This window comes from Anser anser (assembly GCF_964211835.1).
Source record: "Anser anser genome assembly, chromosome: 2".
NCBI lineage: Eukaryota > Metazoa > Chordata > Aves > Anseriformes > Anatidae > Anser > Anser anser.
This window is the reverse complement of record NC_139721.1, coordinates 51,705,091-51,731,865: the sequence shown is the minus strand read 5'-3', so window position 1 is coordinate 51,731,865 and position 26,775 is coordinate 51,705,091. Positions and strand designations below refer to the sequence as shown.

The following is a 26,775-nucleotide window of genomic DNA, read 5'->3' as shown; positions in this document are numbered from 1 at the left end:
GTGAAGGGAAGAATGTGAGCCTATTAAACAAATGAGCTACAATAATTATTATGTGTGTGAAAAAAGGTTCACTTTCAGCAAAAGAAAACAAATCATTGCATCTCCAACTTTTAACTTTTCTTGTAATGTTAGTTTTAGTTCCTCATTTTTCACGGTTTTAAAGCAATTCCTCATCACTTACATCAGAGCTGCAATTGCAACACATTCTTTCACTATGTATTAGCTTGCTTCTCAAAAAACAAATGATTTTGAAAATTAATTCCTATGCAGTTTGGATTTTTACATTTGGTTCATGGAAGCTTTTATTCAGCATTTCTCATTCCAGCGAAACTCCCCCTGACCATGCAAATATTCTCCTACCCTGGAAATGCACGATCGGGGCCACCTGAATATGGTAACCAAATGCCTGTCTGCCTTTTGAAATATTACTTCCTACTTATGTGTTTTTCACATTGAAACAGCTGCTCCATCTCCACCTTATGACATCACGGTACTTGAGAGTGTTCGTGACTCGATGGTGCTAGGATGGAAACAACCCAAAGTCACCGGTGGAACTGAAATTACCGGCTACTACGTGAACTATCGTGAAGTGATTGGTGGAGTCCCTGGGAAATGGATGGAGGCCAACATTAAGGCCATTAGTGAGAGGGCATACAGGGTAAGAGGTCCACCTCTGCTATTGCTGGGGGTGCGAACAATGTTTCCAAAAGACACCTCAAAGATTAAAATGAATCATGATTCAGTGCGCAGATTGCTGTTCAGAGGCTTTTACATCTATGGTACATATTTCTGTTGTGTCTTCTCATGCAAACATACCTTAAGTATATTAAGAATCATATTAAATTATTAGTTTTATTTCCTCTAAGGTTTTTAAGAGTCTTTGCTTGAAAGGTGGTACACAAATAATGGAGATTATTACACTAGTAACGGTGACCTCAGAAAACTAACAGATGGTATTAAAGCAGTGGTTTTGTGTTCGTTAGTTAATGTGTTATGGAAACTGCAGCTTCTTGTACTACAGAAATTCCATAGTGCAGTGAAATACTCTTATCATGCCACTAGCTTTCTTGTTAGTGTTTGTTCAAGGTGATAAAGATTGTCTGTTCACAGAAGTGTTATGTATACTTTTAGTGCAATGTCCACATTGTTAACCTTATTTCATTAATCCTTGTTTAACAAGTAACTCAGTAAAGAATAGAGAAGCATATGGATGAGAAAATTTAATTAATTTTGTTAAACTTCTCAGCAAAATTATTTGCAAACTTACCTGTTATTCTGGCACCAACAGTCATCTGTGAATTCATTCCTCTGGACATAGCCTACATTTTTGTTAGTCAGGCCCTCACAACGACTGGCATTCCTACTGGGCTTGGTGGACCTACCCCAGTACTTAGTGGTGGTGGAACCAGCTCTGTGCCAGCTGGCTTTTGTGATTAGTTCTTGACCCGATTTAGAGGTACATTGCTAGCTACAACCTAGCTGAGCTGCTTTACAATTGTAAAGTAATGCTGGGACTGGGCTTCACCCTGCTGCAAGGACAACTCTTGCCTGAAGTGAACTTGCTCTCTATCACGAGACATATTAGTATACCTGTTGAGCAATACCCTGCTCCCTCCCTGACAACCAAAATGTCTTTCAATATGAACAGGGTTTTAGAGGTTGAGCATGCTAAGAACACTCACGTCTGCTCTACCACCGAAAAAGGAAAGGCAAGAAAGTTATCCCCTTATGTATAATGTCAATAAAGCTTTCATCTCTTCGGGCACTTAAAAGCATGCTCATGTGCTGAATAATTGTCATTGTAACTTTCTCCTAAAACCTTAATCCAAAGTTAATAAGTACCATTTTATTGGTTCTGCAGATACAAAACCTGAAGGAAAACATGGTGTACCAGTTCCAGGTGGCCGCAGCAAACCTGGCTGGGGTCGGGACACCCTCCCTACCCAGTCAGCCCTTCAAATGTGAAGAATGGACCATTGCTGTACCTGGTAGGATCCTGAGTGGGATGTTGAGGTTACTGCCAGCCACGAGGTGCTCTTGGACTAATAATCTAAATTCTCAATGTCCTCAGTTCCAGGGGAGCCAATGGGCTCTGAAGTTCATACCCAGGCCTACATCTCCATCACTTTGTTTTAATGCACTTGCACTGAGGCATTAAACAATCCCCATGTAACCAGGAGCAATTTACAAGCAGCTTGTATTTTCTTTATCTTTCCTGCTTCGTTTCTGTACTGTGTCTTCCACCATGCTTCCTGGTTTAAATGGTAGACATAAACACCTAAGGGACAAGGCAGAGAAGAATGAAGTCCTGTAGCCTGTGTGTAAACATATTGCTTCAAGGCCAGATCTCTAACCTTTTAACACTCATTGAAATTAGTGAAAACAATCTCCATTGACTTCAGTGGACTTCAGAACAGTCCTTGAAGCAGCATGTCAGCTTAATAATTAACTTATTTCCCCGACTTTAGAGATTATTTGTCATTTCTGTTTGTTCATGGATATTTGATCAAGATACCAAATCTCAAAAATTTGGATTGTTTTTGGGGCTAGTCTTTTTATTAGGTATAGGTCATATTCATATCTGGTCCAGATCTGACAAAGGAACTGCACCTGTTGTGTCAGGTCTGCGTGTGCAATGTGGTGTCTGGTTTTGGTTTTTGAAGACTTATGCATTAGTCCCTTTGGGCTTTCTTTTGATACTACAACTCCAATTTTCACTCTTACCTTTCAGGGCCACCTCATGATGTCACGTACACAGAAGTCAGGAAGGACTCTTTGGTTTTATTGTGGAAGGAACCAGTTTATACTGGTCGTAGTCCTATAGCTGGTTATTATATTGATATGAAGGAAACTGAAGCAAAGGAGGAACATTGGAGAAGTGTCAATGAGAAGCCACTTCAAAAGAAATTCTTGAAGGTAAAATAGTTTAAGATTCAAATACAAGTATAATGGTACAATCTTGAGGTATTCAGTCATAGATGATATCATCTTACATTGAGCATGGCTCCATTTAATGAAACACTAGGATACACGTGTTTAATGAATGGGTAGTCAGACATGGCAGTGACTTGCAAGAGGATATGGTATGACAAGCCTAAAAACAAAAGGAAACACTCCTAAAACTACTTATCATTCTTATAACACAAGAGACATCCCTAACATTTGCTTGCTCAAAGGGTAAGTTAGGCATCACTACACAAGAATGGATGACACGAACACAGATTTTGTGATAATGTGGCAGGTGATTCTTTCTAACACAAAGTACTCTCTCTACACATTTCATGCCAAGTTAAGTCCAAGCTTTTTCTACTATTATAACACATCATTTTGTGGAATGACTTCTAAATAAGGGATCACCTGTATCTCAATTCCAGATATACATCTGAAGTGGCCTCACTACTTTTGTGCTTTTCAGAACATTTGTAAGATATTCCCCTTAGGGTGTGATCCTTTCATACATGTTTTAAAGGAGCATTTGCAGGTGTTAGAATATTATTAAGATTGCTCAAGTCACTACAAAGCATAAAAGCATAGGGTTAAGTGCCTTTCTGGTTCTAGATGGGTGTGACTGGGACATTTTACCCTGATAATTTTGTTTTTAAGAGCCAGAATTTACCTGCAGTAAGACTGTCCTGTTCCAGAGGTCAACGGACATGAGTTAAAAACATCCTGTTCCAATAATAATACAACAATGCTCCTTTTATAAATAAATCAATGACAGTTATGACACTGGCTAAATGTTAGCTATGCATACAAGGAAAGAGCAAAACAAATAGATTAGTCATGCCACTCGAACTGAGAAAAAAAAATGAGGAAGAAATATCTGTCAACTAGAAAAAGGAGCAAAACAAAAAAGAAAGGAAATATAATTGTCAAGCATCCAGACTAGAACTGTAAGAAATGTGAAATGGAAATCAGTGTTTTGTAACAAATCATGCACGTATTGTTTGCTTCCTGCAGATAGGTGGCCTAACAGAAGGTGTGAGCTATGTGTTCCGTGTGCGGGCGACAAACCAGGCTGGTGTTGGGAAACCATCGAATACCACTGATCCTGTCGTAGCTGAGACACGACCAGGTTTGTTAGAAATGCTTCCTCTTTTTTGTTGTATTTAAAGAGGTTCCTGTTTGTGTGGTATGTTTGCACACCGGCTGCATGCGAACAATCTGACCCCCCCCCAAGTCAAACATTTTTACTATGCAGGAAACAAGTTGAGGGTCATATCTTACTTTTTTTTTCACATGAATTTTAAGGTCAGAACAGATTTTCTTACCATAACTACCTGTTCAGGAATATAGAAATACAATAAAGTTGTAATACTTGTATGTAGCAAAAAAAGATGCACTAAAATCAGCCCAACCAAAAAATTGTGCGGGTGTAGGTTTTGCCCTTCCTATAATAAATCAGTTTTTTATCTCTCTCTTTTCTTTAATTTATGCAATGTGCCTGAGGAAAGGGTAAAAGAAATTACTATTTTCCCTTGGCATTTAAAGCAAAGGTTTTAAAAATTTAGTCAAGTCATTTTGGAGACCATCTTCAGGAAGAATTCAAGTGCAACTGTTCTCTGGATTCATCCTTGATACCTGGCACTAGCACGTCTATAATGTCAGAAGAAAAACAGGAACTGGTACAGTGACAGAATCTCTGTACCTGGAACTTCAGAACCCCCCTGAGCTTTATTACAATAGATAGTTATCATGGGTGACTTGGGTGAGCAGCTTTTTGTCACCAATTCCCTAACAGGAAACACAAGCATGGGCATGTGTCTCTGAGAGCCTTCCTTTCTTTGTCCTCGTTCGTAGTCAGGAGGTTACTGAGTAACAGATTTTTGTCTCTTCATAAGAGATGGGACCTCAGATGCAAAATTAAAAATAAACAAACAATAGAACAAGGTAATTTTAAAGCTCTGTGGCCTACTCATCCACGGACTATGTTAGAAGTGGAGGGGCTGGACCCACCATACCCACTTTTTTCCTCAGACAAATTCCTTTCCTCTGCTGGCAGACTCCCGTGCCTCATCCCACCTGAGAAGGTTTCTCAGAGCCCTAAGGGCGCAGGAAAGGAGGCAGGGGCATGGGGAGCACAAGCAGCAGTGCAGGGACACTGACGGCTGGCACAAGCCAAGGAGGTGATGACCTGGGTAGGCGGCTGCCTACACAACAGCCCTGGCTATTGGGTTGATAGCTGCTCCTGCCTGGAGAAACAGTTGGGGTTTATGTGGAATGGTATCGACTGTGAGGGGCTGAGCAGGTCCAGCTGCTCAGGGGAACTATAGGCCTGGGGAACTATAGGCCTGTTAGTTTGACCTCGGTGCCAGGGAAGCTCATGGAGCAGATTATCTTGAGTGTCATCACGCGGCACTTGCAGGGCAACCAGGCGATCAGGCCCAGTCAGCATGGGTTTATGAAAGGCAGGTCCTGCCTGACGAACCTGATCTCCTTCTATGACCAAGTGACGCACTTGGTGGATGAGGGGAAGGCTGTGGATGTGGTCTACCTTGACTTCAGTAAGGCTTTTGACACCGTTTCCCACAACGTTCTCCTCGAGAAACTGGCTGCTCGGGGCTTGGACTGGCGTACGCTTTGTTGGGTTAAAAACTGGCTGGATGGCCGGGCCCAAAGAGTTGTGGTGAATGGAGCCAAATCCAGTTGGAGGCCGGTTACTAGTGGAGTCCCCCAGGGCTCAGTGCTGGGGCCAGTCCTCTTTAATCTTTATCGATGACCTGGATGAGGGGATCGAGTGCACCCTCAGTAAGTTTGCAGACGACACCAAGTTAGGTGCGTGTGTCGATCTGCTCGAGGGCAGGAAGGCTCTGCAGGAGGATCTGGATAGGCTGGACCGATGGGCTGAGGCCAACTGTATGAAGTTCAACAAGGCCAAGTGCCGGGTCCTGCACCTGGGGCGCAACAACCCCAAGCAGAGCTACAGGCTGGAAGATGAGTGGCTGGAAAGCCGCCTGGCAGAGAAGGACCTGGGAGTACTGGTTGATAGTCAGCTGAATATGAGCCAGCAGTGTGCTCAGGTGGCCAAGAAGGCCAACAGCATCCTGGCTTGCATAAGAAGCAGTGTGGCCAGCAGGTCTAAGGAGGTGATTGTGCCCCTGTACTCGGCTCTGGTGAGGCCGCACCTCGAGTACTGTGTTCAGTTTTGGGCCCCTCGCTACAAGAAGGACATGGAGGTGCTCGAGAGAGTCCAGAGAAGGGCGACCAAGCTGGTGAGGGGTCTGGAGAACAAGTCTTACGAGGAGCGGCTGAGGGAGCTGGGGTTGTTCAGCCTGGAGAAGAGGAGGCTCAGGGGAGACCTCATTGCTCTCTATAGGTACCTTAAAGGAGGCTGTAGAGAGGTGGGGATTGGTCTATTCTCCCACGTGCCTGGTGACAGGACGAGGGGGAATGCGCTAAAGTTGTGCCAGGGGAGGTTTAAGTTGGATGTTAGGAAGAACTTCTTTACCGAAAGGGTTGTTAGGCATTGGAGTGGGCTGCCCAGGGAGGTGGTTGAGTCGCCATCCCTGGAGGTCTTTAAAAGACGTTTAGATGTAGCCCTTAGTGATATGGTTTAGTGGAGGACTTGTTAGTGTTAGGGCAGAGGTTGGACTAGATGATCTTGGCGGTCTCTTCCAACCTAGACGATTCTGTGAACTGGTGAGAATCAGTTCCCATTCCCACCCTGGCTCCCTCAGAAGCATTTTCCCAGCATCCTTCCCCTGGTTCTGCCTCCCAGGTCCATTTTTACCAGTCCCATCCCTGCAGTAGCACTGGGCCAGCTCTCATAAATGCCTAGTCCTTCCGCCCAGGAAAGCAAAAATACTAAGAAGCCTTGAATTAGCTCCCAGTGAGTCAAGAAAGCCTGAAAAGGGAGGTTCAAAGCTGGGGGTATAAAAGAACTGGAAAACTTGGAATGGGAAGACTGGAGTGACTTAGTGAAGCTGGGATGAGAAGAAGGGGTGGAAGTAGTGGATGGCAGGTTGAGAGGGGGCAAGATTGTGGTATGGAGACAAAAGAGGATAATCATGTGGGCAAAAAGGTCTTGGGGCACGAGAGCAAGGTATGAGCTGTGGAAGGACTAAGAACACTTAGCTGAGAATAGGTTTGGGCTAGACTAGGAGGAATTTGCGTTGGTAGTGGAGATGTGGATTGCTCTCTGATGAGAAAATCAGCGGCCTGAAAATGGTCACAGATTGAAGCAGGAGTATGGAGCTGGGAGCTCTAAGGACTGGAGGCTTGGGAAGCAGAGGCCGTGAGATGTTTGGGAGAAATAAAGGCAAAATCAGGAGTACGGGAACTCTGCAGTGCTCTGCTGTACTGGATGAGATGAAAGGGGGCACCACAGGGTAACTCTTACCATAACAACAGCAATATCCAAAGTAACAGGGCATGCAGGATGGCTAGTTCCTCTGCTCATCTGCCATCCATCCCTCAGCTTCATCTCTCACAGCCACTGCATCTTCTTTTTTCTTTCAAGAATACAGTAACCCTAATTTTAGATCTACAAACCACTGAAGCACTAGGCTGATTTCCATCACCTGCAAGTGGAGCAAGGCAAGACTAAGGAGCTTGTTCTTGAAAACGGCTTAGATACTGCAACAACAACCACTCTCAAAACAAAAATCAAACCAATATTAGCACTAAAGTTTTGGTTTTATTAATACATTTTCCTTCAAGGTTAATATCTGTCAGACTTTTGATAAAAACTTGTTATGATAATAAACTTCAAGTGTACTAAGTAAGGGATTGGTCATGCCATTAGAATTCCAAAAATACACAAATGTAAACTCTTGCAAAGATGATAATCATGACCAAAAAAAAAACCCAGCAATTTTGACGTTCTTTCCAATGAGAACCATGCCCAACCTGGGTATATGAACGTGAGCAGATCGTTTGTTTTGCAGACATCACCATTAGAGAAGGAGATGCATCTCAGGACTGTGGCCCTTTTGCAAGCCAGGCTGGTGTTCAGAGGGATCACAAGAAAGTCAGAGTTTGGCCAGTGAAATCTCAGGGAAGCTGAAAATGATTTACTTATACAAATCTGGTTGACCCATATTTTGAGCTGAGGTCTGCAGATACAGTATTCACCAAACTAAGCCTCTTAAAAGTGTTAAGAAGGAACAAAAGGCTTATTAAAAAAATATTTCAGAAAGCAGTCACTTGGGTAGGCTTTCAGCTTTCTCACTCAAACCACACAAATCTCAAGAACAATCACACCATTTTAAAAAACTGCCACAAATTATTTGGTGTTGCCCAATGAATGCTGCTTTTGTTAACATCTTCAATGGAGACAAAATACTGTCAGGTCTCTGTAGACAATTCCTGCTGGAATGTGGCTGGAATGTTGCTTTTGGCAAATGTCTAAAATCACCAGGAGACTGAGCTGTCTAACCAAAGAATGTAAGTAAATAACAACCTGAATGAAAATATTTGTTTTAATACAAGTGGTAGCAATTTTCTTTATCCAGTAATGTATGTTACTATAATGGTACAATACTTTGCATCCATCTTCTGATTGAAAACCATATTCAGTTTTTACAGTTATCTCTTAAAACTAAATGAAAAGCCCATACACATTAAAATAAATAAACAAATAAAAATCCAGGCTAGTTTTGAGCTGTAAATTTGTCTCCGGACAAAATCACTTTGGTATGTATGGATCTCACAAGAGGCAGGGGAAGTCCAGGAGCAGACTGCAACTCTTCCCCATTACTTCCCGGGTTTGCCCTTAGTCCTTGTGCACTTTGGTGCAAACTGAAGTTAGCTTCTCATCCTGTATCAGTTGCTTCAGGAGAGCTTGGCACAGGAGTATGATCTGCCCTGGGGGTCAGACTATGGGGTCTGACTGTCACCCTCACCTGAAGAGCTTCACTGAGGGATTTTGTGAAAGGAACCTTTTTACAGGAGGGCTCCTGCACATTTCTGTGAATCCTAGGCTATAAGACCATGCACTTGAGGGCTGTTTCTGCCAGAGCAACCTGCTCTTAGTTACATCTGCGAGGCTCACCTGGCCTCTCAGAACAGAATCAGGAACACACTAAGATTGTATAAAATAAGTTACCTGTTTTTTTCTGACACTACCTTAGGTGCTGCTATGACTGAAGCCATAGCAGACCTAAAAATTTAACCCTATGGCTGCCACAGCTTGCATCAACTGTTTCACTTTAATCACACACCCATTTATCCATCAAAATCCCTTCAGCTAACAAATAGGCAATGTCCACCTTGAGAAGAGAGGTGGGCAGTGTGTTTTGAAAGTTTTAAGGCTGAATCTCAGAAATTAATGAAATACTGTCCCATTCAACTTCTTTTTTGATTATCTGTGGACAAGATGATGCCAGTAACTCTAGTGTTTTGAAGCTGTCTGCTTTATCTTAATTTTAGCTCTTTCCATTCAGTGCAATGAAACTCTCAGATCAATGGAGATAATCAATATTTGATCTGCCATCTAAGTATTTTATTTCTTATGATAACTTTAAGAGTGACTTTGGGTGCTCTGTAGAAACTATCAAGCTATCTAGCGAAGGGAAATTAGACTACTACTGTTGGAGCAGCCTCTTTGGTTTCACATTGTAGGACAGGTGGAGTAGTTTAAAAATATATATTTTTATTATATATGCTCAGTAGTTTAAAAATATATATTTTTTCTTACTTGCACATAAATATTAGAAGTAAAAACCATCATCACTTCTGGAGATACATGCTATGCATTGTTATCATAATGTCAGTGCTTTAAAAGAAATATAAAGGATGTTGCCCTTTGTAGGGACCTTCTGGCTGTGATTCTTTGCACATTGCATAAGTTGCCATCCAAAGATTCATGTGCTAATGATCTACAGGAAATTAAATACTAATGAAATATAAAGTGATGAATTTGCATATAATAAATTACGTTATAACATTCTTGAAAAATGTGCAGCTACCTGGAAAAATATTTGTAGACCAAAACACCTATTGGTACTCATTGTGCTTCATTGCTGTGAGGGCTGGTAAATAATAGGACCAAAACAAGAATATTAAACTAATCTTTCATTAAACAGTTATGGCAAATTATAAAGAATAAGAAGGCTGCACGTACACCAATTGTCATTACAGGAGCTACTCAGTGCTGGACAGGACATGTATAATACTAGGGTGACAAAACACAGAAATCTCCTTGCATACTTGAGGCTCATTAAGAATTATGCTGAAAACAAAGCTCTTAATTTCAATGTCAGGAATAGGGCTCTAGTCTTTAAGATACAATATGTTGTGGAGAAAGCATGTCGTTAGCATTCCGGGCAGCCTGAAATTGTCTTAGACTGAGTAATATACCACGAGTGCCCCATTCAGATGTAAGACCAAGCTCAGAGCTGTTCAGAGGAGGAAGCTGGATGTCCTCCAGCACATCTCAGTTCTCTGTGGTATTCTCAGACAAGCTGTTGAAATGAAAGTTAATGCCACAGATGACGAAATGCCCAGATGAAATTCCCTCGGCTTCACCAGTGTGCAAGGGAGCAGGCAGGAGGTACACTCAGGTTCCTGACCTGGGCCTCACTCTCAGGGCCCTGTAAGGACAAACTGGGTCACCTTATTCAGCTCAAGGACTGCAGGTACTGGCAAAACAGGGTGGGCGACTTAGCCGCTAATTGCAAATATTCACTCCCTTTGTGGGCCCAGGATTAATGCTGCAGACGGTGGCAGGGCCAGATGCCAAGCATAGCAATTAAACCAACCTCCTGGAGTGAACCCAGAGTCCCTGAAAATGTGCCTCGGTTGCACAAATGAGCGCTGCTTGGGCGGCTCGGTTGTTTCCTCTTTTACCTCCTGCACCTTTTCAAACATCTGCATTTGTACCCAGTATTCCCTTTAGAGCTCTTATTTGACTAGGGAATGAGAAATTCATACTACATAATGAAAGCGCTGACTACCCCTTAGCTGGAAAAATATTGCTATTTAATATTTCAAGCATTTAATGGATTTAGAGACTTGCTTCCTCCCCCTCTTTCCCCCCTTTAGGTTTTTCCAGAGCAAATATCATAAATCTCATGTGTGCTTAGACATGTTCAAATAAATCAATTGATTTATGATGCTCTTTAATCTGTTCCTTAATTTTACGGCCTAGAACAAAAAATTCTAATCATGAATCAAGGACTGAGGATGCCAATGTTTTCAGCAATTTATGTGCATCTATATACATTTGTTTGCTGGTATCTCTAAGAAAGCGGAATTGCCTTGTTCTGATCTTTCAGGAACTAAGGAAGTGGTGGTCAATGTGGATGACAATGGAGTAATTTCCTTGAACTTTGAATGTGATCAGATGTCTCCAAACTCTAAATTTGTTTGGTCCAAGAATTATGAACCAATTGAGGACGACTCTCGGCTGGACATTGATACCAAAGGCGGAAAGTAAGAGCCCTCAGCAGTAACAGTCATCCCATGTTTGATAAACCTAGGCTGGTCACAGAAATCGATCCTTTCTGGATGAAAGGATCGGTAAGAATTGTATCTGCCTTTGTTACTAAAAGGCTCTGGATGAGTATGTTGTTCTCCAACAAGTCCCTGTGCAGACCATTGGGCAATTGTAGTTTGCACAGAATGAGTCAGGCCTCCTGATTAAGCAATTAAGTTACATTTAGGCATAGGGTGAGAAAATTGGTGCTCTGTCCTCTTACAACCTGGCAATCAGGACAGATGATCATGATTCCTATTGCTGTCACTGTAAAGGTCCAAAAGCTAAAATTGTCTGCTTGCAAAATGCTTTTACCATGTAGCACTGTCACAATCTTCTGAGGAGGTCCCTGTTTTGATCACCTCACCATAGCCTGATTTGATAACTTTCACAATGCTCCACGAGCCTAATATGTTTCTTCAGGCATTTTTCAAAAAGGAAGAAATAGCAAATGCACAGGTGGAGCCTATGAAGCTATGTGCTCTTACAGCTATAGAAACCACAGGGGAAGAAATGGTGGGTCATACCACTCTTGGTATTGCATATGAAAATTGAATCAGCCTGCACTTACAGTATCCTTCCACACTCACGAAAGACCTGACAAATGCTTTTAAGTATGAGTGAGCTAGCTTTGGCTAGCTCCAGTACTGTTGGCACTACCTGAGAGCTTATTCAGCTTCCTGGAGAGGTTGTGTAGGTTGTGCAGAGGTTGTGCAGCAGAGGCAATTGGTCAGCCTTTACTCTTATGGTCTCATGGATGCTCCTGGATCTCCCTTCTCTCTTTGCTTTAGTAACCGATTCCTCTTAGTCCAGATGTACTGGCTGTGCCATCGCCATTTGTACCACACGTGGTAGGGCTCACCCTGGTTTATTTTGGTCAGGACCCCTGTATTTGCCTTTTAGTCAGAGCAAAAGCTTAAAAAAGTTTATTTTTATTGTGTGTTATAAAAAGGAGCTTGGTTCAGACTGATCTCACCTTTTTGTCAAAATGTTTCATTTTTTCTAAAGGTCAAAAGCAACCTTTAAGGATCTTGGAGAAGATGACTTGGGAATTTACTCCTGTGTTGTTACAGACACTGATGGAGTTTCATCAAGCTACACAATTGATGAAGAAGGTAGATACACAATGTCTATTAAGCATGCCTGTTTTGCTTTCACTTCTGTTTTTTCCTGCTGCTGTGTCTCTCATATCCATAAGGTATGCACACCTATCTTTTTTCATGTCTTTTGCAGAAATGAAACGTCTGCTTGCTCTGAGCCATGAACACAAATTCCCAAGTAAGTGAATCAAGCATGTCTGTAGGGGAGAGATTTGCATGCGCACGGGTATGTATCACAAAGCTCCTGCCAGCATCAGATTGTGAAACTGCTACAGTAATTTCAAGTGAAAGTGTTTTTGAACTGAAAATCTAAGATTCCTTTTTTTTTTTTTTCTTTTCTTTTTTCTCTCAGTACGTTTGTGTATTGCTCTTGTTCTTCCTCTTCTTTTGCAGGCTGCTGGTCTAAGTATATACTAAGTCTCTATATTAGATTGAAAATAAGTATCCCAATGGCTTTATTTCTTCTGCCATGCAGCTTTTTTTACTTACTCAGAATGCCTAAGCTGATTTGAAAACCTGAGTTTGAAAAATTCTCTGCCCCTCTAACTTCACCCCAACTGAAGTTAACAGAAGTTAAAAGAAAGGCTAAGAGAACAAGCAACTGTAGTAAATTCAGCTCTAATGATATATATATATATGTACAGAATTTTTCAGCTGAAATTCCTCCCTCTTTTCTGTAATACTTGATAATAATAGCACCTTTCTTTTTGCTTGGAAGGATATTTTTGTCATGTCCACAGAACTCTTATACCTTTATGATATCCTGGCTGTAGTACAACCCTGTTATTTTCAGTGGAATGTGACTTGAATAACTGAAGAAAATAATAAATTGAATTGTAGAAAGAATCCTATTACACACAACGTGATGAGATCTAAGCCTTGTCTCATCTCCTGCCACTACCATCTCTTGTGCTTTGTTCCAGACACTACTGTTCTTGCCTGGGTTTTAATATCTTCAGCTTTGTGCTTGTGCTGCTGGCACCTCAGCCAGCTCAGCCCACATTGTGCCTCCCAGGCCAGTCAAACTCGGCTGCAGACATTGCCTGTCTTTCTGCACGCATCATCTCTCTTTCTCATTTCCCTCTCTGCCTTTTCCACTTCAGCTCTGCTCTTCCCAGCATATCGTACCAACTTTTGATGGCCTAATGACAGCCCAAGCACCCCTTTCTTTACTCCTGCTCCTCCCAGACGTTTCCTCTTCATCAGGTCTTCAGGGCGAGCGTTAGTCATCACAACCCCTTATTGCTGTCACTCGCCCCAACCCTTCCCCACTGAGTGCTCTTCCACACTCTGTGTTAATAACTAATGTCACGAAATAAGTTCCTCAGGACAAGACTGGGGAGTTGGGTTTTTAATGTGTTTTCGGTGTCAGTATGCTCCCAGCTGTGCACGAACTTCATGGAAAAACAGACCAAAAAAAAAAAAAAAAGAGATTACTGCAGAATGTATTGTAATGTTTCAAGGAGAAAACTGCTTTTCTTGCTTTGGCCATCCTAGGCCCTGTAGACCTCAAAAAAACAAAACAAAACAAAACAAAATAAAAAACACACAGATTGTCTAACTTCAGTCTAGTTGCACATGGTAATTTGTGATGCTATACAAATAAGACGTAAAACCTTGTAAGTATGATGGCTGGAAAATCCCTGAAGTCACTCAGTTGGTGTTTAGTAAAATGGAATTTATTTTTTTTAAATAAGTCTTTTGCTTGTGGAATACTGTTACATGGATCTCTCTGATTCCTTTGGACTGCGGAGTGAATGGCCTTTTCCCAAAATATAAAGCTTTTACATCCTTTCAGCCCCTTCTTGAACAGTTCCTGAGATATTTTCCTCTCTCCCATTTTAGACTAAGATATTAATAGTTAATTACATGCAAATCAACTGGGAGTTTAACATTGCCATGGAGCTGACAGTGAAACAAAAGCAGTGCAGCCTGATATCTATTCTCATCCTCATCCTGTTGCTTCTGAGACTCCTGTAGCATTTCAGGCGCTTTGTTCTGAGAAATCATGCAGCTCCCGAGATTCCTTTTGTTTCTCTCAAGCAATGCAGGAGGGAAGGAAGCTTCACAAGTACCATTTCCACTGCTGGGGCACACTCATAACCTGGTCCCTTTTGGTACCGCTTTCCCCCACAACTCCTTTTTAACCATTTTTTTTTCTCTTCCAGGTTATGCCCATGTCTTTTTCATATTTATTTTTTTCCCCTGGGACTGTTGCCTCACCTCCCAGAAGCTTTATTTTCACCAAAGATATGTTCTGTACCACCAAAATGTACATGAGTGTGGAAAAGTATAGGTGCATGGAAGGGGTGCCCATATGAAAGGAAGACACAGGGAGACCTCACACGTGGCTACTACCTGGGATTGACAGCAGGGTAGAATGGCAGCTCTGCTCCAGAAGGCACCCTGTTGTTTAGGGTGGTGAAAACAGGAAGATGAGAGATGCCAGAAAACTACCCCAGTCCCAGTCCTCTCCTGCTGCAGCTAGGCTTTTCACACATGAAGTTAAATAAACAACCCCGTCCTGTGATTTGTCTGGGAGAAGGTGTAGGTTGACACCCATCACCACACCACATAATCAAGCATTTTGCAATGTGTTTGTACGCTCTCCTCGGTTACACCCTTGCAATGCAGACTTTACATTGCTGTGAAAGTGGAGGTTGGGGTTCATATATAGCATACGTGCTCCTAAGAGTATGAGGTTTTGGAAACTTGAGCATCCACTAGGACAGCTAAAATGATGGTAATTAAAAAAAATGAGCAATGTGCCCAAATATCAGAGTCTAAATGCCTGTATTTAATGTTGCTGATTAAAATCTCTTAACAAGAATTTAAAGTGAAGGCACACAGAGGACTTTTACTAACAAGAACAAGGAAAAGTTTAAAAGCCCTACAGTTAGCTACAGTAGAGTACTCTTTACAGGATTATTTTTTCCTGCTTACACAAGGAATTGTTCTATATGTCAGGATTTCCATTATTCATACGTAAACAAAATGTACTGGGGAGATTTGGGGTATGTTGTGATACTTCGTGTATTCTGGAGATAAAGGTTCCACTCCGCAAAGATCAAAGTACTTATAAAAGTCTCCCAGCCTGCAATTCACCAGCTGACTTTCTGATCTGCCTTTGTGCTTGTTTGTTGTTGTTGTTGTTTTTCCACTGAGTCAATTCCCTGCCTTAAAATAACATTGTTAAGCGACTCATTAAAGACGTGTCTGCCCTATACAGGCTCACATCATGCTGCAGAGATGCTTACAGTTTACCTTTGGCCTTGTATTAGAATGGAGGAGCCCCAGCACAACTCAACTTATCAGTGTTTCTGCTCTGTTCAGACCTAGTGATAGAAAGATCAAATGATGCAATCTTGCCTGTCACCCTGTGTACATGTGGGTGGAGAGGTATTCCAGCTGTATGAAGAGCTGTCATAAGCTAGTCACCTTGCATACATTAGCTGAAAGAAAGACGTGGCTTTTACAGAAGAAGATAGTTGTTGGGGCACAGGCAAAGTATATGCTTCATTCTTGTCTTTCTTCTTTGTAGCTGTTCCACTTGTCTCTGAGCTGGCAGTGGAAATTTTGGAAAAAGGAGAAGTGAGGTTCTGGTTGCAAGCTGAAAAACTGTCTGGCAATGCAAAGGCCAACTTTGTATTTAATGATAAGGAGATTTTTAATGGAGAGGTAAGGCTTTTCATTGCTTACAGATGTTTGCATGTTTATAACCAATGAGTGTTAATGTCTCCAATACGCTTCCAACTAGTGTTCCATGCTAGTGCATTTTTGTGATAAATGGCATATTTCATCAAAAACATCACTAGGAAGACTTTGTCCATAGTTTTCAGCTCCAGCTGAATTCTAGTGGATGCAGTTTATAATGTGGAATTAAATGACTTCCTGCCACCTTTGTGAGTACCACATGTTCTGTTAACTAATGGATACCATAAGAGTTCCTGCAGTGAGGTAGTCACAGGTAAGTAACTCCTGTGGTCTTCAAGAAGTCACTGCAGTTGCCCAGATTCATCCCATGTCTTTTATCTATGGCTTATCTATGGCCCTTGTGGTCACTTCACACATCACTTTGCTGTTTGGAGGAATTTATTACACCAAGGGAAAATTCCCAAGTGGTTGTTTGCAGTAGCAGAGCTTGTTACTTATGAAGACAGGATGCGTCATGCTTTTGTTGCAATACTGATCGCAGTTAGAAGGCAAGGACAGAGCTTCTCTAGACTCCCTAGGGAAGTGGTCATGGCACTGAGCCCGCTGGAGTTCAAGAAGGTTTGGACAATGCTCTCAGACACGTGGTCTGATTTTTGGGTGGTCCTTTGGGGACCCAGGAGTTGGACTCGATGATCCTTGTTGGTCCCTTCCAACTCAGGAAATTCTATGATGATTCACTCTACACAAAAATTTATATAAATATTGTCTCATAGATGACAATGTTCTGAAGAGGTGCAAATCTAAACCTTAATAATGAAAAAGAACACAACGCTCACCACAGAACAGGATTTTCACATGCTTCCATCCTTGTCAGATTTCTTATTAGTTTACATGTATAGAGCTGGAGCTAGAAATAGTGGGAATCTGACTAAAGAAAACAGAATTTCACCTAAAGATATGAAGCAATGTTTGCCAAATATTCTCTGATTCTGATATCTGTTAACTGTTGCTTTACTTTCCATTCCTGAAGAAATATAAAATGAAGGTGGACCAGAAGACTGGCCTTGTTGAAATGATTATGGATAAACTTGAGGACAAGGATGAAGGGACTTACACTTTCCAGCTGCAGGATGGAAAAGCAACCAATCAGTCCAGTCTGGTGCTCATTGGTGATGGTAAGCTAATCTATACTGTGCAGAAGGCTGGAAAAAATTACATCGGGGTTGGTTGTCATCTTAACTTTCTACTGTTTTCCCATTTTAGTTCTAATAAATGTTCATGTCACAGCATTTGCCTGCCTCAGATAAAACAGACCATGTGTGTGAACTGATAATTTTTAAGTGCCCAGAGGAAAGCGAAATGTTATAGAAATGTAAAATATTGGAGGCTATCAAGGTTTGCTTTTCTATGGATGCAATGAAAATTCCCCTTGTAAAATGCCTGTTCAGCCAGGAACACACATCTGCACCTCTTTGCATTGCCACTGCTTGCCAGTTCTGCTGCCGCTCCTGTTTGCCTTCCTCCTGGGAGTGGAAAGCGATTGCATGATGGGGGATTACACTTCTTCAGAGTGATGTGTTAAATCCCTGATGGCTGCAAGCAGCTTGGGAAGTTGGGTTAGCTGTAATCAGCTTCTGACCCTTGGAAATGTTCAGTATTAAGTTGCTGAGAGAAAATTTGACCACATCATAGGGTTCTTATTGGCCTCCAAGGGACAGAGCTGTGCCTGTTACAGTACTGCACAAATAACACATGTTGTTTAACCTCATATATGTTGCTGGTTTTAATTTCTAGTATTCAAGAAGCTGAAGGATGAAGCAGAATTCCAGAGAAAAGAGTGGCACAGAAAACAAGGTGATAATAAGAATATTGATAAGAATCACGTGTTAGTTTGTTAAGTATGAGAATTTGTTTATATTAATGTGCTAAATTAAAATAGATGTTTTTATTCTGTTGTGTAGTTGCTTGCCTTTTGAAGGAAAAATGGGAAAAATAAACACTTTAAAACATAACAGTATTATTGTCAAGAAAAACACATTTGCCTTTGTTTTTGTATCATGAATACCACTGATGCCATTTTTTAAAGAAAAATATCTGTAATTTCAAACAGGTCCTCATTTTGTGGATAAGCTGGGATGGGAAGTTACCGATGACTGTAACGTGATGTTGAAATGCAAGGTAAGGGGGAAGGAAAAGAATAAGTATAATGTTCAAAGAAGCACTTTGTCCTACTGCTGCTTAGATGCTGAGGGAAGAAAAGAACTAAAGACAGTCTTTGGTTTTTTATTCCCAACTGCATATTGAGTAGTGGAATAGACTGAAAGCACACGGGCTAATCATGCTGGGGTGACTGTAGATAGTCGGAGACTTAGGCAAAACTCCTTTCTGTCCAGCAAAAAGCAGCTCAAAAATTGATAAAGGAGAAGATGGTGGTGAAAAACAAATGGATTGCCCTCCTGCAGTATGATTAATAAGCTCTGCTTTCTTTACAGAAATACAGTATCTGAACAAAGAGCAATGTGTTGGTTACTGTGCTGGAAATAGAAAGAGAGGCCTTCTGCAAAAAATCCATCAAGAAGGGGACTCTTTGTTACACACTCCTTGTGTTTCGCCACTGGTATTCAGGGACCTGTTAGATGTGCCTGTACAGCTTCCTAATTCAGGCATTTAAGATAGAGACTGGCACAGGAGCAGGGTAGGAGGAAGGTAACATTTATTCTGAAGGGATAAAGAGCACCTGCCTCTGGGCCATAAGGTTGTTATCCCCTGACAGCTCTCTGGTCACCTCTCCGCAATGAGCTGGGGCTATCGTCCAGTCCTCTGTGTGTCCCCATTACCACAAACAGAGGTAAAACAAATCATCCTGTGCTCTTTCTTTTTTTTTTCAGACAAAACACCTTGGAAAATAGCTTAAACATTTTTTCTTCAGGTCTGCCATCCACCCATCCATCCATTCATCCCTCCTTCCATCCAGTCAGGAAAATGGACCTCAATAGGAATGATGGATTCTTGTGAGCTCAGGGACTGTCTGATTTGGGAGCTGCTTATGTGTGGAGAAATTCCTTGAGCAGAATTCACTAGATCCCTGGTTTTCCCAAAGCTGCTGACAGTACTTTTCTCTCTCTCTTCATCCCTTCCATTTTCTCTCTTGCATCCTTTATTTTAACAAAGAGGCCTCCAAGAGCATCCTTGTAATTCACTGTAAACACGTTGTGAAGCTTGCTGTTCTTGTATGCTGACCCAGGATTCAAGCAGGCTAACCCATGCAATGCTGGGTTCATCTGACCAAATGTAGAGAATAATTGCAATGTGGTTTTCATCCATTTTAGGTGGCTAATATTAAGAAGGAAACACACATTGTATGGTACAAAGATGACAGGGAGATAATGGTAGATGAAGAACATGACTTTAAAGATGGTGTGTGCACTCTGCTGATATCGGAGGTGAGTGACTGTCTTTGCTAGCCCTAATCTGAAGTCGGTGTTATGAATTCAGGTGAAAGATATGATCTAATATTCAACAGAACAATCAAAATAGGAAGTGGGTTTTAAAAACGGAAAAACTCATGAGGCGTCTATATTTTAGCTAAAATAAATTTCTATCTATAACTGCTCACTCAAATTTTCAGGAAATGATGACAGTAGAGATAATAAGCATGTCACTTCCTTTGCATGTCAGTTAACAACCGAATGAGACCACATCTCTGTTGTGACTTGCACTTGGGAAGTGCTTGTCACTTGGGCTTCCAGAGGACCGCCCTCTCAAAGTCACCCAAGAGACGCACTTGAGACTTGCGGTCCCTACCCAGCTCTGCTGCAGACACAGGGTGTGACCTGCATTAACCACTAAATCTCTTTGCCTTCCGTTCCTCTGGCTGAGAAAGGGCAGAAGTGCCAGGCCCTGTGGGGGCTGGGGACCACGATGAGGCCATCAGAGCAGGACCTCCCAGCCAGGCCCTGACCCACCACCCCAGCCAGGAGCTGGGCACGGGGGGCACCAGGAGAGCCCCAGCCCTGGGCATCGGGCACCTTCTGGGAGACAGGGATGGGGATGGGATGAGGCTTGCCTGGACACAAATCTGGATTTTTCTACAGTAACTGTACTGAATACTGTTTTTACAGTTTTCTAAGAAAGACACTGGCACTTACGAAGTCATACTGAAGGACGACAGAGGAAAGGACACCAGTGAGCTAAAGCTTACGGACAAAGGTCAGAGCCCCTTTCTGCATGCTGTAAGCCATGCAGCCTACATCCTGCAAGCAAGATCGAGGCAATAAAGACAGCTGCATATGTCTCCTTCCTGTGGTTTTGTTCCTTCTGTATATAAGATTATCTGATTAGAAAAGCAGAGATTGTTTAGCACAAGTAGTATTTGAATACGCCTCATTGCATGGGGATCTTGTATAATTTTGCGAGAATGTGATGACTGGTGCTGAGCAAAATGATAACACGTTTCCTCAGGGGCTCAGCAGTAGTTTAAGTTTGTAATTATAGAAAGAAATTACAGAGCTAGATAATTTTAAAAGATCTCACTTTTTAAAATGTTTTGTCATTACTATATTTAGAGGCTTTTCCATTCCTTGTGACCACTGTGTTTTTAAAATTTCAGTTATAGTTAAGTTTCCAAGCAAGTGGGAAAAAAATCATATCCATTGCAATGTACACAGACGGGTTAGCATTCCAAATGAATATGGTCATTTACAGGGTAAAAAAGAGAATACAGTTCAGTTCAGCTGCAGCAGTATTCATCCAGGTTAAAGTCTGGAAACTGTGGAATAACAGGCTGCATTTTGGCGTTACTTAGCTTTCTAATACACTTTTTAACGTAGGTCTGATTTCTTTTTGGACCCTACTGGGGAGAATATTTCAGAATCAGTGCTTGGCCTATGATTGACTGTGCTTGAGATGCTGAGACACTGAGTTTAGTCTATGGATTTTGTTTCCACAGCTTTTGCGGATCTGATGAATGAAGTATGCAGAAGGATTGGTAAGCTTTTAATTCTCTTCTGAGATGAATGACTCATTGTGACACTCAATGAATGCCTGCATGGCTGCATAAAAACATGTGGTCTTCTTGCAGCTTTATCTGCAACAGACCTGAAAATCCAGAGCACAGCTGAGGGTATCAGACTGTACTCCTTCGTCACCTATTATGTGGAGGATCTGAGGGTAGGCTGGGTGCACAAGTAAGTATGCAAAAGCTTTGCAAATATCAGTGCGGCTTGGTTTTTGTAGACTCAGAAAGAACGTGGATGTATGAGACAGGCTGGGCCCAGCTGTCTTTTCATCATCTCTCATGAGTCCTTCTCTCACGTGAGAGTTAGTTTCAGAGAACTGCACCCACAAGGAACCAGCAGGAGAGTTAGGTCTTGGTGGCATGGGGCCTTCCTGCTGTTTTCCTGTGAGACCGATAGTCCCATGCCACGTGCTGTTGTCAGGGCTGTGTTGCTTCAGAGGGCTTCCCACCTTCCGAATGGGATCTGCATTTTCCTCTGAACCAGTTTTGAGGGGCAACATGAGTATGATCTATGGCACTGACAAGCTCTGTTAGAGGCCAGCACATCTGGTTCGGAGATACCTAGCCTGGAGGCCTGCTTGTCTAGGAGCCATAATTCACAGGAACGGGGTCAAACGGGCACATCCTCTTCATGCATGGGTTCATGTTTTGGAGGCAAAGCAAGATTGATTCCACATGTGCCTGAGGCAGTAAAATCCAGACAGGCCCTCCTGTGAGCACTAAGAGCCTAACAAGGACAGACAGGAGAACTGAGACTCTTACAAAGAACTTGAATACCCAGCTCCCCATAAAATTAATGGGAGTTGTGTGTATCCAAATCCATGAGACAGCTTTGAATTTTCAGTCAGCATAAACAGCTTGTACTGTAAAACTCAGAAAAGTAAATAACTTAGTTTATTTTAAATCTATTATTAATGTTCTTGCTGTTTCACTTCCTGTGTATATGGTAGCAGTTTGAGGTCTTCCTCTTTCCTGGCATACATTTTGATCTGGTAAAACCAGGAGTCCCAAGCATTACAAAACTAGAAGTGAATATGAATTGTCCTGGATTTTTTCTCTCTCCCTTCATTTTCTCTCTTTTTCTACCCTTCCTTCTTGTCTCTCTCTTTTCTCCATGTAATTTTTAGAAGCTAATTTCATCTTGAAGCACATCAAATTGCTCTTTGACCCTCTAGCATATTCAAAGCTATCAGCTGAAAGATAAAAAGAAAATGAGCAGCTTATTTGACAAATATCTTCTGCCTCTTCCAGAGCAATTAACTGCTTAGCCAAGAAGCTGAAAATTGATATTTTTTGTGGGAATTGTATTTGTGTCAAAATATATTTAACTGTAAAAGCCAAAGCATAGCAGAACATGAGAAAACTTTCAAACTAGGCAAAAACCATTTGTAACAAAAGTGTTTTTTTGCAGGTACATCCCTATATAGTTTTGCTTTGCTCAAGCAGAAAAAACTTGTGCTAAGGAGAGAACAGGAACATTTGAGGTATTACCCATCAGACATCTGAGTCTTAAATCTGTATAATATTTCTATGACTCAGGTTCATAACCTTTCTGCAAACTTTGAGGAGAGCTGGAAATTGAACAGAAGAAGACTGTCATAACAAGGCTGTCCCTTTGGTCTACAGTTTAGCAATGATTTGGCTTCAAAAGCTTCAAAATATGATGGCATACCATTGCACCTTGGAAATCATTTAGTAACTGCGATGTTCTGAGTGACTCAACAGGAACAAATCCTGTTTATATTCCAGTAAAAACGAAGGGGTGACATTGTTTTGTATTTTTCAGTGACACCCAGATTAGGTTTACAGACAGAGTGAAGACTGGTGTCACGGGGGAGCAGATCTGGCTGCAGATCAATGAGCCAACTCCTCAAGACAAAGGCAAATACACCATGGAACTCTTTGATGGTAAAACTGCACACAAAAAGATGGTGGATCTTTCTGGACAAGGTAGGACATTCATGCTGTTAATATCACCTGCATGTGGGTATGACACTGTGGTAGGGAAGGAGCATCTCTAGCAGGATCAATCTGATACCATTTGGGCATCAGGTTAATTTTTCCCAATCCAAATATCAACTTGCAGTTTGCCTTGGAGTTGCCTAGGGAGATGTCAGCCCAGTTTCTGAGTTATCTTACAAAACCCTTGGTCTGCTGGCATTGATTGGCAATTTTAGACACAAGTTGTAGCACTGAATGCCTTCTGTATCTCTCCCTTCCAAGTAATAATATTCAGAGGAGGAAGTGAGAGACAAGTTTGTTCTGTTACTTTCCTACTGTATTTCTTTGATGGATATAAAAGGGCTCCTTATTCTTCAGAGATGTCAAGACTGGTCCCTTTCATCAGCACAATGAAGGAATGTTACGGGAACAGCTAAAATTAATTCGATTGCCTGATGGAAGCTCTTACTCTGAGAGAGCTCTCAGAACCTAGGGAGCAGATTAACTACTTCTGAGTTTCTGCTTTCCATCCCCAGCATTTCCCATCCCTAAAGCTTTGCTTTGGGCCTGTAAGACCTGTGTAAGGATGATAACCTTACAATCATCTCTGGGTTGCTCCTTCTTTACTCTATCCTCATTTTTTTGAGAAAAAGTGTGAAAAGCACTTAGGAAAAATAAATCTCTTGTATCATAAGCAAGTGGTCTGCAAATTGGGGTACACAGGACAATCTGCTGGGGTGCAGGAAAAAAAACACAAGAACTTCAGTAGCATGTGTATATAATTTATAAAGAAATGCATATACACATATGGAGGGTACTCAAAATTGTATTACTAATAGGGGGTTGTGATCAAAAAAAGTTTGGATGACTTTAATGTCATATTTTGGGTTTCCTCCTCTGTTTTGTGAGGTAATTTCAGCCTATCATTCTCCTATCACTCTGTGTGAATTTTTGACCTTTACTATAAAAAAGAATTGTGTTTATGCATGCATATGTACATATAATAGTTACCATATACAAGACTGCCTTTATTAGTTGAACCATTCAGCATTTTAGGGCTTATACAGTATCACAGCATGTATCCATACATGAGTATTTCTTTAATGACGTCTACATTTTAAATTAATTTCTGCATTTTAAATGAACACTTGGGGTGGCCTATCTTTGAACCTACCTTTAAAATCAACTTTTCTCTTTACAAAGCATTTGATGAAGCCTTTGCTGAGTTCCAGAGACTAAAGTAAGTATTGTGCAATCCAAATACACCAATGGCACCCATAAAATAATAATGGTATTTGTTTGTTTTTGCTGGAGCTAAAAATATCCTATGAAACAAATCCTAGTCCTACAGAAGCCTGTAGGAGTTTTGCATGTGACTGCTTTGGTATAACGCTTATGTAACAGTTAGGTAATGAAGAAAAAGCAGTATTGCCAAATGACAAGAGGCATTTTCTTTAACTGATTAAGGCAATTTAAAAGACAAGCTATTTTTCCATTACTCTAAGTAAACCTTAAATAAAATTGGACTTTCTTTTTGTTTCTTTCAACTCCAGGCAAGCTGCGATTGCAGAGAAAAGTAAGTGGGCCTTCTTTGACAATAATTGTAATAAGTTGTTTATGAAGGTTTTCTTCCTATACAGGAAATTGTGTGTTGGGAGAGAGAGGGCATGTATGCACATGTACATACCTGTGCGCATCCTAAAACTAGTTGACCTTACACCAAGGGGAAGCAAGGAGCATGATTTAACATTTTGCACATTGCTGCTACTGACACTTTAAGAAGGGGTTATGTGGACTTTTCCAGAATAAGCTCCTGTTCCCATCACTGGTTATCTTTCTCTGAAATTCACATTTATTGTTGAGATCTCCCATGCATGTTTTTCTGCCCAAAAGTCACTCTGTTTTCTAAGATGGAGGAAATCACTCGGCTAGTTTTGAACTATCTAAAATGTTAAATGGCTCTGCATTATAAACAGAGGTGGGTAAGATTTTGCATAACTTAATGACAGATCCCTGAATCTCCTGGTACTTTTGCATTTGTATCAATTTCAAAAGAACAATTAAAACACAAGTATGTAACAATTACTTAAGGAATAAATCATCATAAGGAATCATCAGCTTGGATTATTCGGCTCAATATTTGTCCTATTTACAGAAAAATCCATGGTGAAATGTAGCACAACAAAAAATTCTCCCAGTGCAGATGACTTTCATACCTCTACAGAAACTAGGGCATAACCGGAGTGTGAAAAGTTGGTGGAGAAAAATGTGTAGAGGGATCTGAGCTAACTCCTCACTGGACACAGACTCCAAATGGAAAGGGTTTGGGCTATGTACAGCAATCCCTGCTAGTTCCAGCTGGGATGGCAGGAAAGGACCAGGAACAGCCCTGCCCTGGGCAATTCATTTCTAACTCTGCATGAGTCACAGAGGGCTGGCACAGAAAACGTAGTCATGCTCCTGACCTCATCAAGTTGCCATTTACTCCAGAGTATATATTTTACAGAGTATATTAGAGGAGAACATGCTCTATAGTCACTTCCTTCCTCTGCCAGGCTCCTCCAAGACTTGCAACTAACAAAATCCATGTTCCAGAATAAATGCCTCAAAGCCCGCATGTGATCAGCTTATTTGTTTTTACGTAAGATTCCTATGGGACTTTGAACCTAACCTGTAGAGCAGATACCAACCTTGTTTACGTCCAGATACACACAAAGGGATGGCATTTCACTGCTGTCACCAAGGCCGAAGCCCATCATTGTTTTTAGACCGAAACCAAATCTCCAGCACTTTCTTAGCTGCCATTCATTTCTTATCAGAAACACGTTTCTAGTTTATGACACTAAAAATTTTGAGCACCATATCTCAAAAATTCAAATATTTTGTGTGTGCAACCACAAGCAACACCGAATCAGTGGGTAAATCTGCAGGACACAGCACATGGACTTTAATTCCCTCCAGTAAGTGACTGATGCCAGCTGTTAACACTTCTTCTGCTGTGAATCAAACGTTTCTAAAGTCCAAATGGTGTGCTAAGAATGCTGAGTAATTCTGTCCTAGCGCAGATATCAGAGACAAGTTGTACATAAATAAGATAAGAGGAAAGAACTAGAGGGGAAACAGAATCTGGGACACAGTTGATTTTGAGAGACTAAAGAATATTATGTTCATTTCTTTTCAGACCGTGCACGGGTGCTTGGAGGTTTGCCCGATGTTGTCACTATCCAGGAAGGCAAGGTACAGTGAATTCACTGAAGATTTATACAACAGCTGAACAGCTTGAATGCCTTTCAATGACAGCAAAATATTCACCTTTTTTTTTAAAAAGATTCCATCTTTAAAATCTGCCACATTATTTATTCATTCCCTGTCTTCTGTACATAATGCAGTGGTCTTGCACAGATGGGTTTATTTATTTAGGGCAGTGTCTTTTCTTAAGCATTAGATAAAAGTGAGATGACAATGTGAGCTGAGACTAAAATTCTTTATGTAACCAGCTCTTTAAAAATTCATGCACAGGTTTCACTGTTACATTTATCTATCTATCAATCTATCAATCTATCTAACTCTATTTATTGTAACACGGTACCAGGGAAGGTTTTGATTCCCATTTTTTTTTATAGGATAGCTACCCATTCTGTATCTTT

The 26,775-nt window shown here is 41.3% G+C and overlaps 1 protein-coding gene across 4 annotated transcripts in view; it reads left to right on the top strand.

Moving 5' to 3' along the window:
* Positions 1-26,775, top strand: part of MYOM1 (myomesin 1) — an 80,602-nt gene that overhangs the window by 42,491 nt on the left and 11,336 nt on the right. For 2 of the 4 annotated variants that reach the window (XM_083821882.1, XM_083821883.1), the window contains 19 exons: positions 462-658; positions 1,862-1,988; positions 2,732-2,916; positions 3,961-4,075; positions 11,217-11,373; positions 12,425-12,531; positions 12,650-12,694; positions 16,058-16,194; positions 17,201-17,345; positions 17,965-18,024; positions 18,281-18,348; positions 19,500-19,613; positions 20,292-20,379; positions 21,119-21,157; positions 21,251-21,356; positions 22,974-23,137; positions 24,332-24,368; positions 24,682-24,704; positions 26,310-26,365. In XM_083821882.1, the coding sequence (XP_083678008.1) occupies positions 462-658; positions 1,862-1,988; positions 2,732-2,916; positions 3,961-4,075; positions 11,217-11,373; positions 12,425-12,531; positions 12,650-12,694; positions 16,058-16,194; positions 17,201-17,345; positions 17,965-18,024; positions 18,281-18,348; positions 19,500-19,613; positions 20,292-20,379; positions 21,119-21,157; positions 21,251-21,356; positions 22,974-23,137; positions 24,332-24,368; positions 24,682-24,704; positions 26,310-26,365 (1,970 nt within the window). Of the gene's footprint in view, positions 1-461; positions 659-1,861; positions 1,989-2,731; positions 2,917-3,960; positions 4,076-11,216; positions 11,374-12,424; positions 12,532-12,649; positions 12,695-16,057; positions 16,195-17,200; positions 17,346-17,964; positions 18,025-18,280; positions 18,349-19,499; positions 19,614-20,291; positions 20,380-21,118; positions 21,158-21,250; positions 21,357-22,973; positions 23,138-24,331; positions 24,378-24,681; positions 24,705-26,309; positions 26,366-26,775 lie in introns of all 4 variants that reach the window. The other 2 variants (XR_014578836.1, XR_014578837.1) reach the window with 1 other exon arrangement.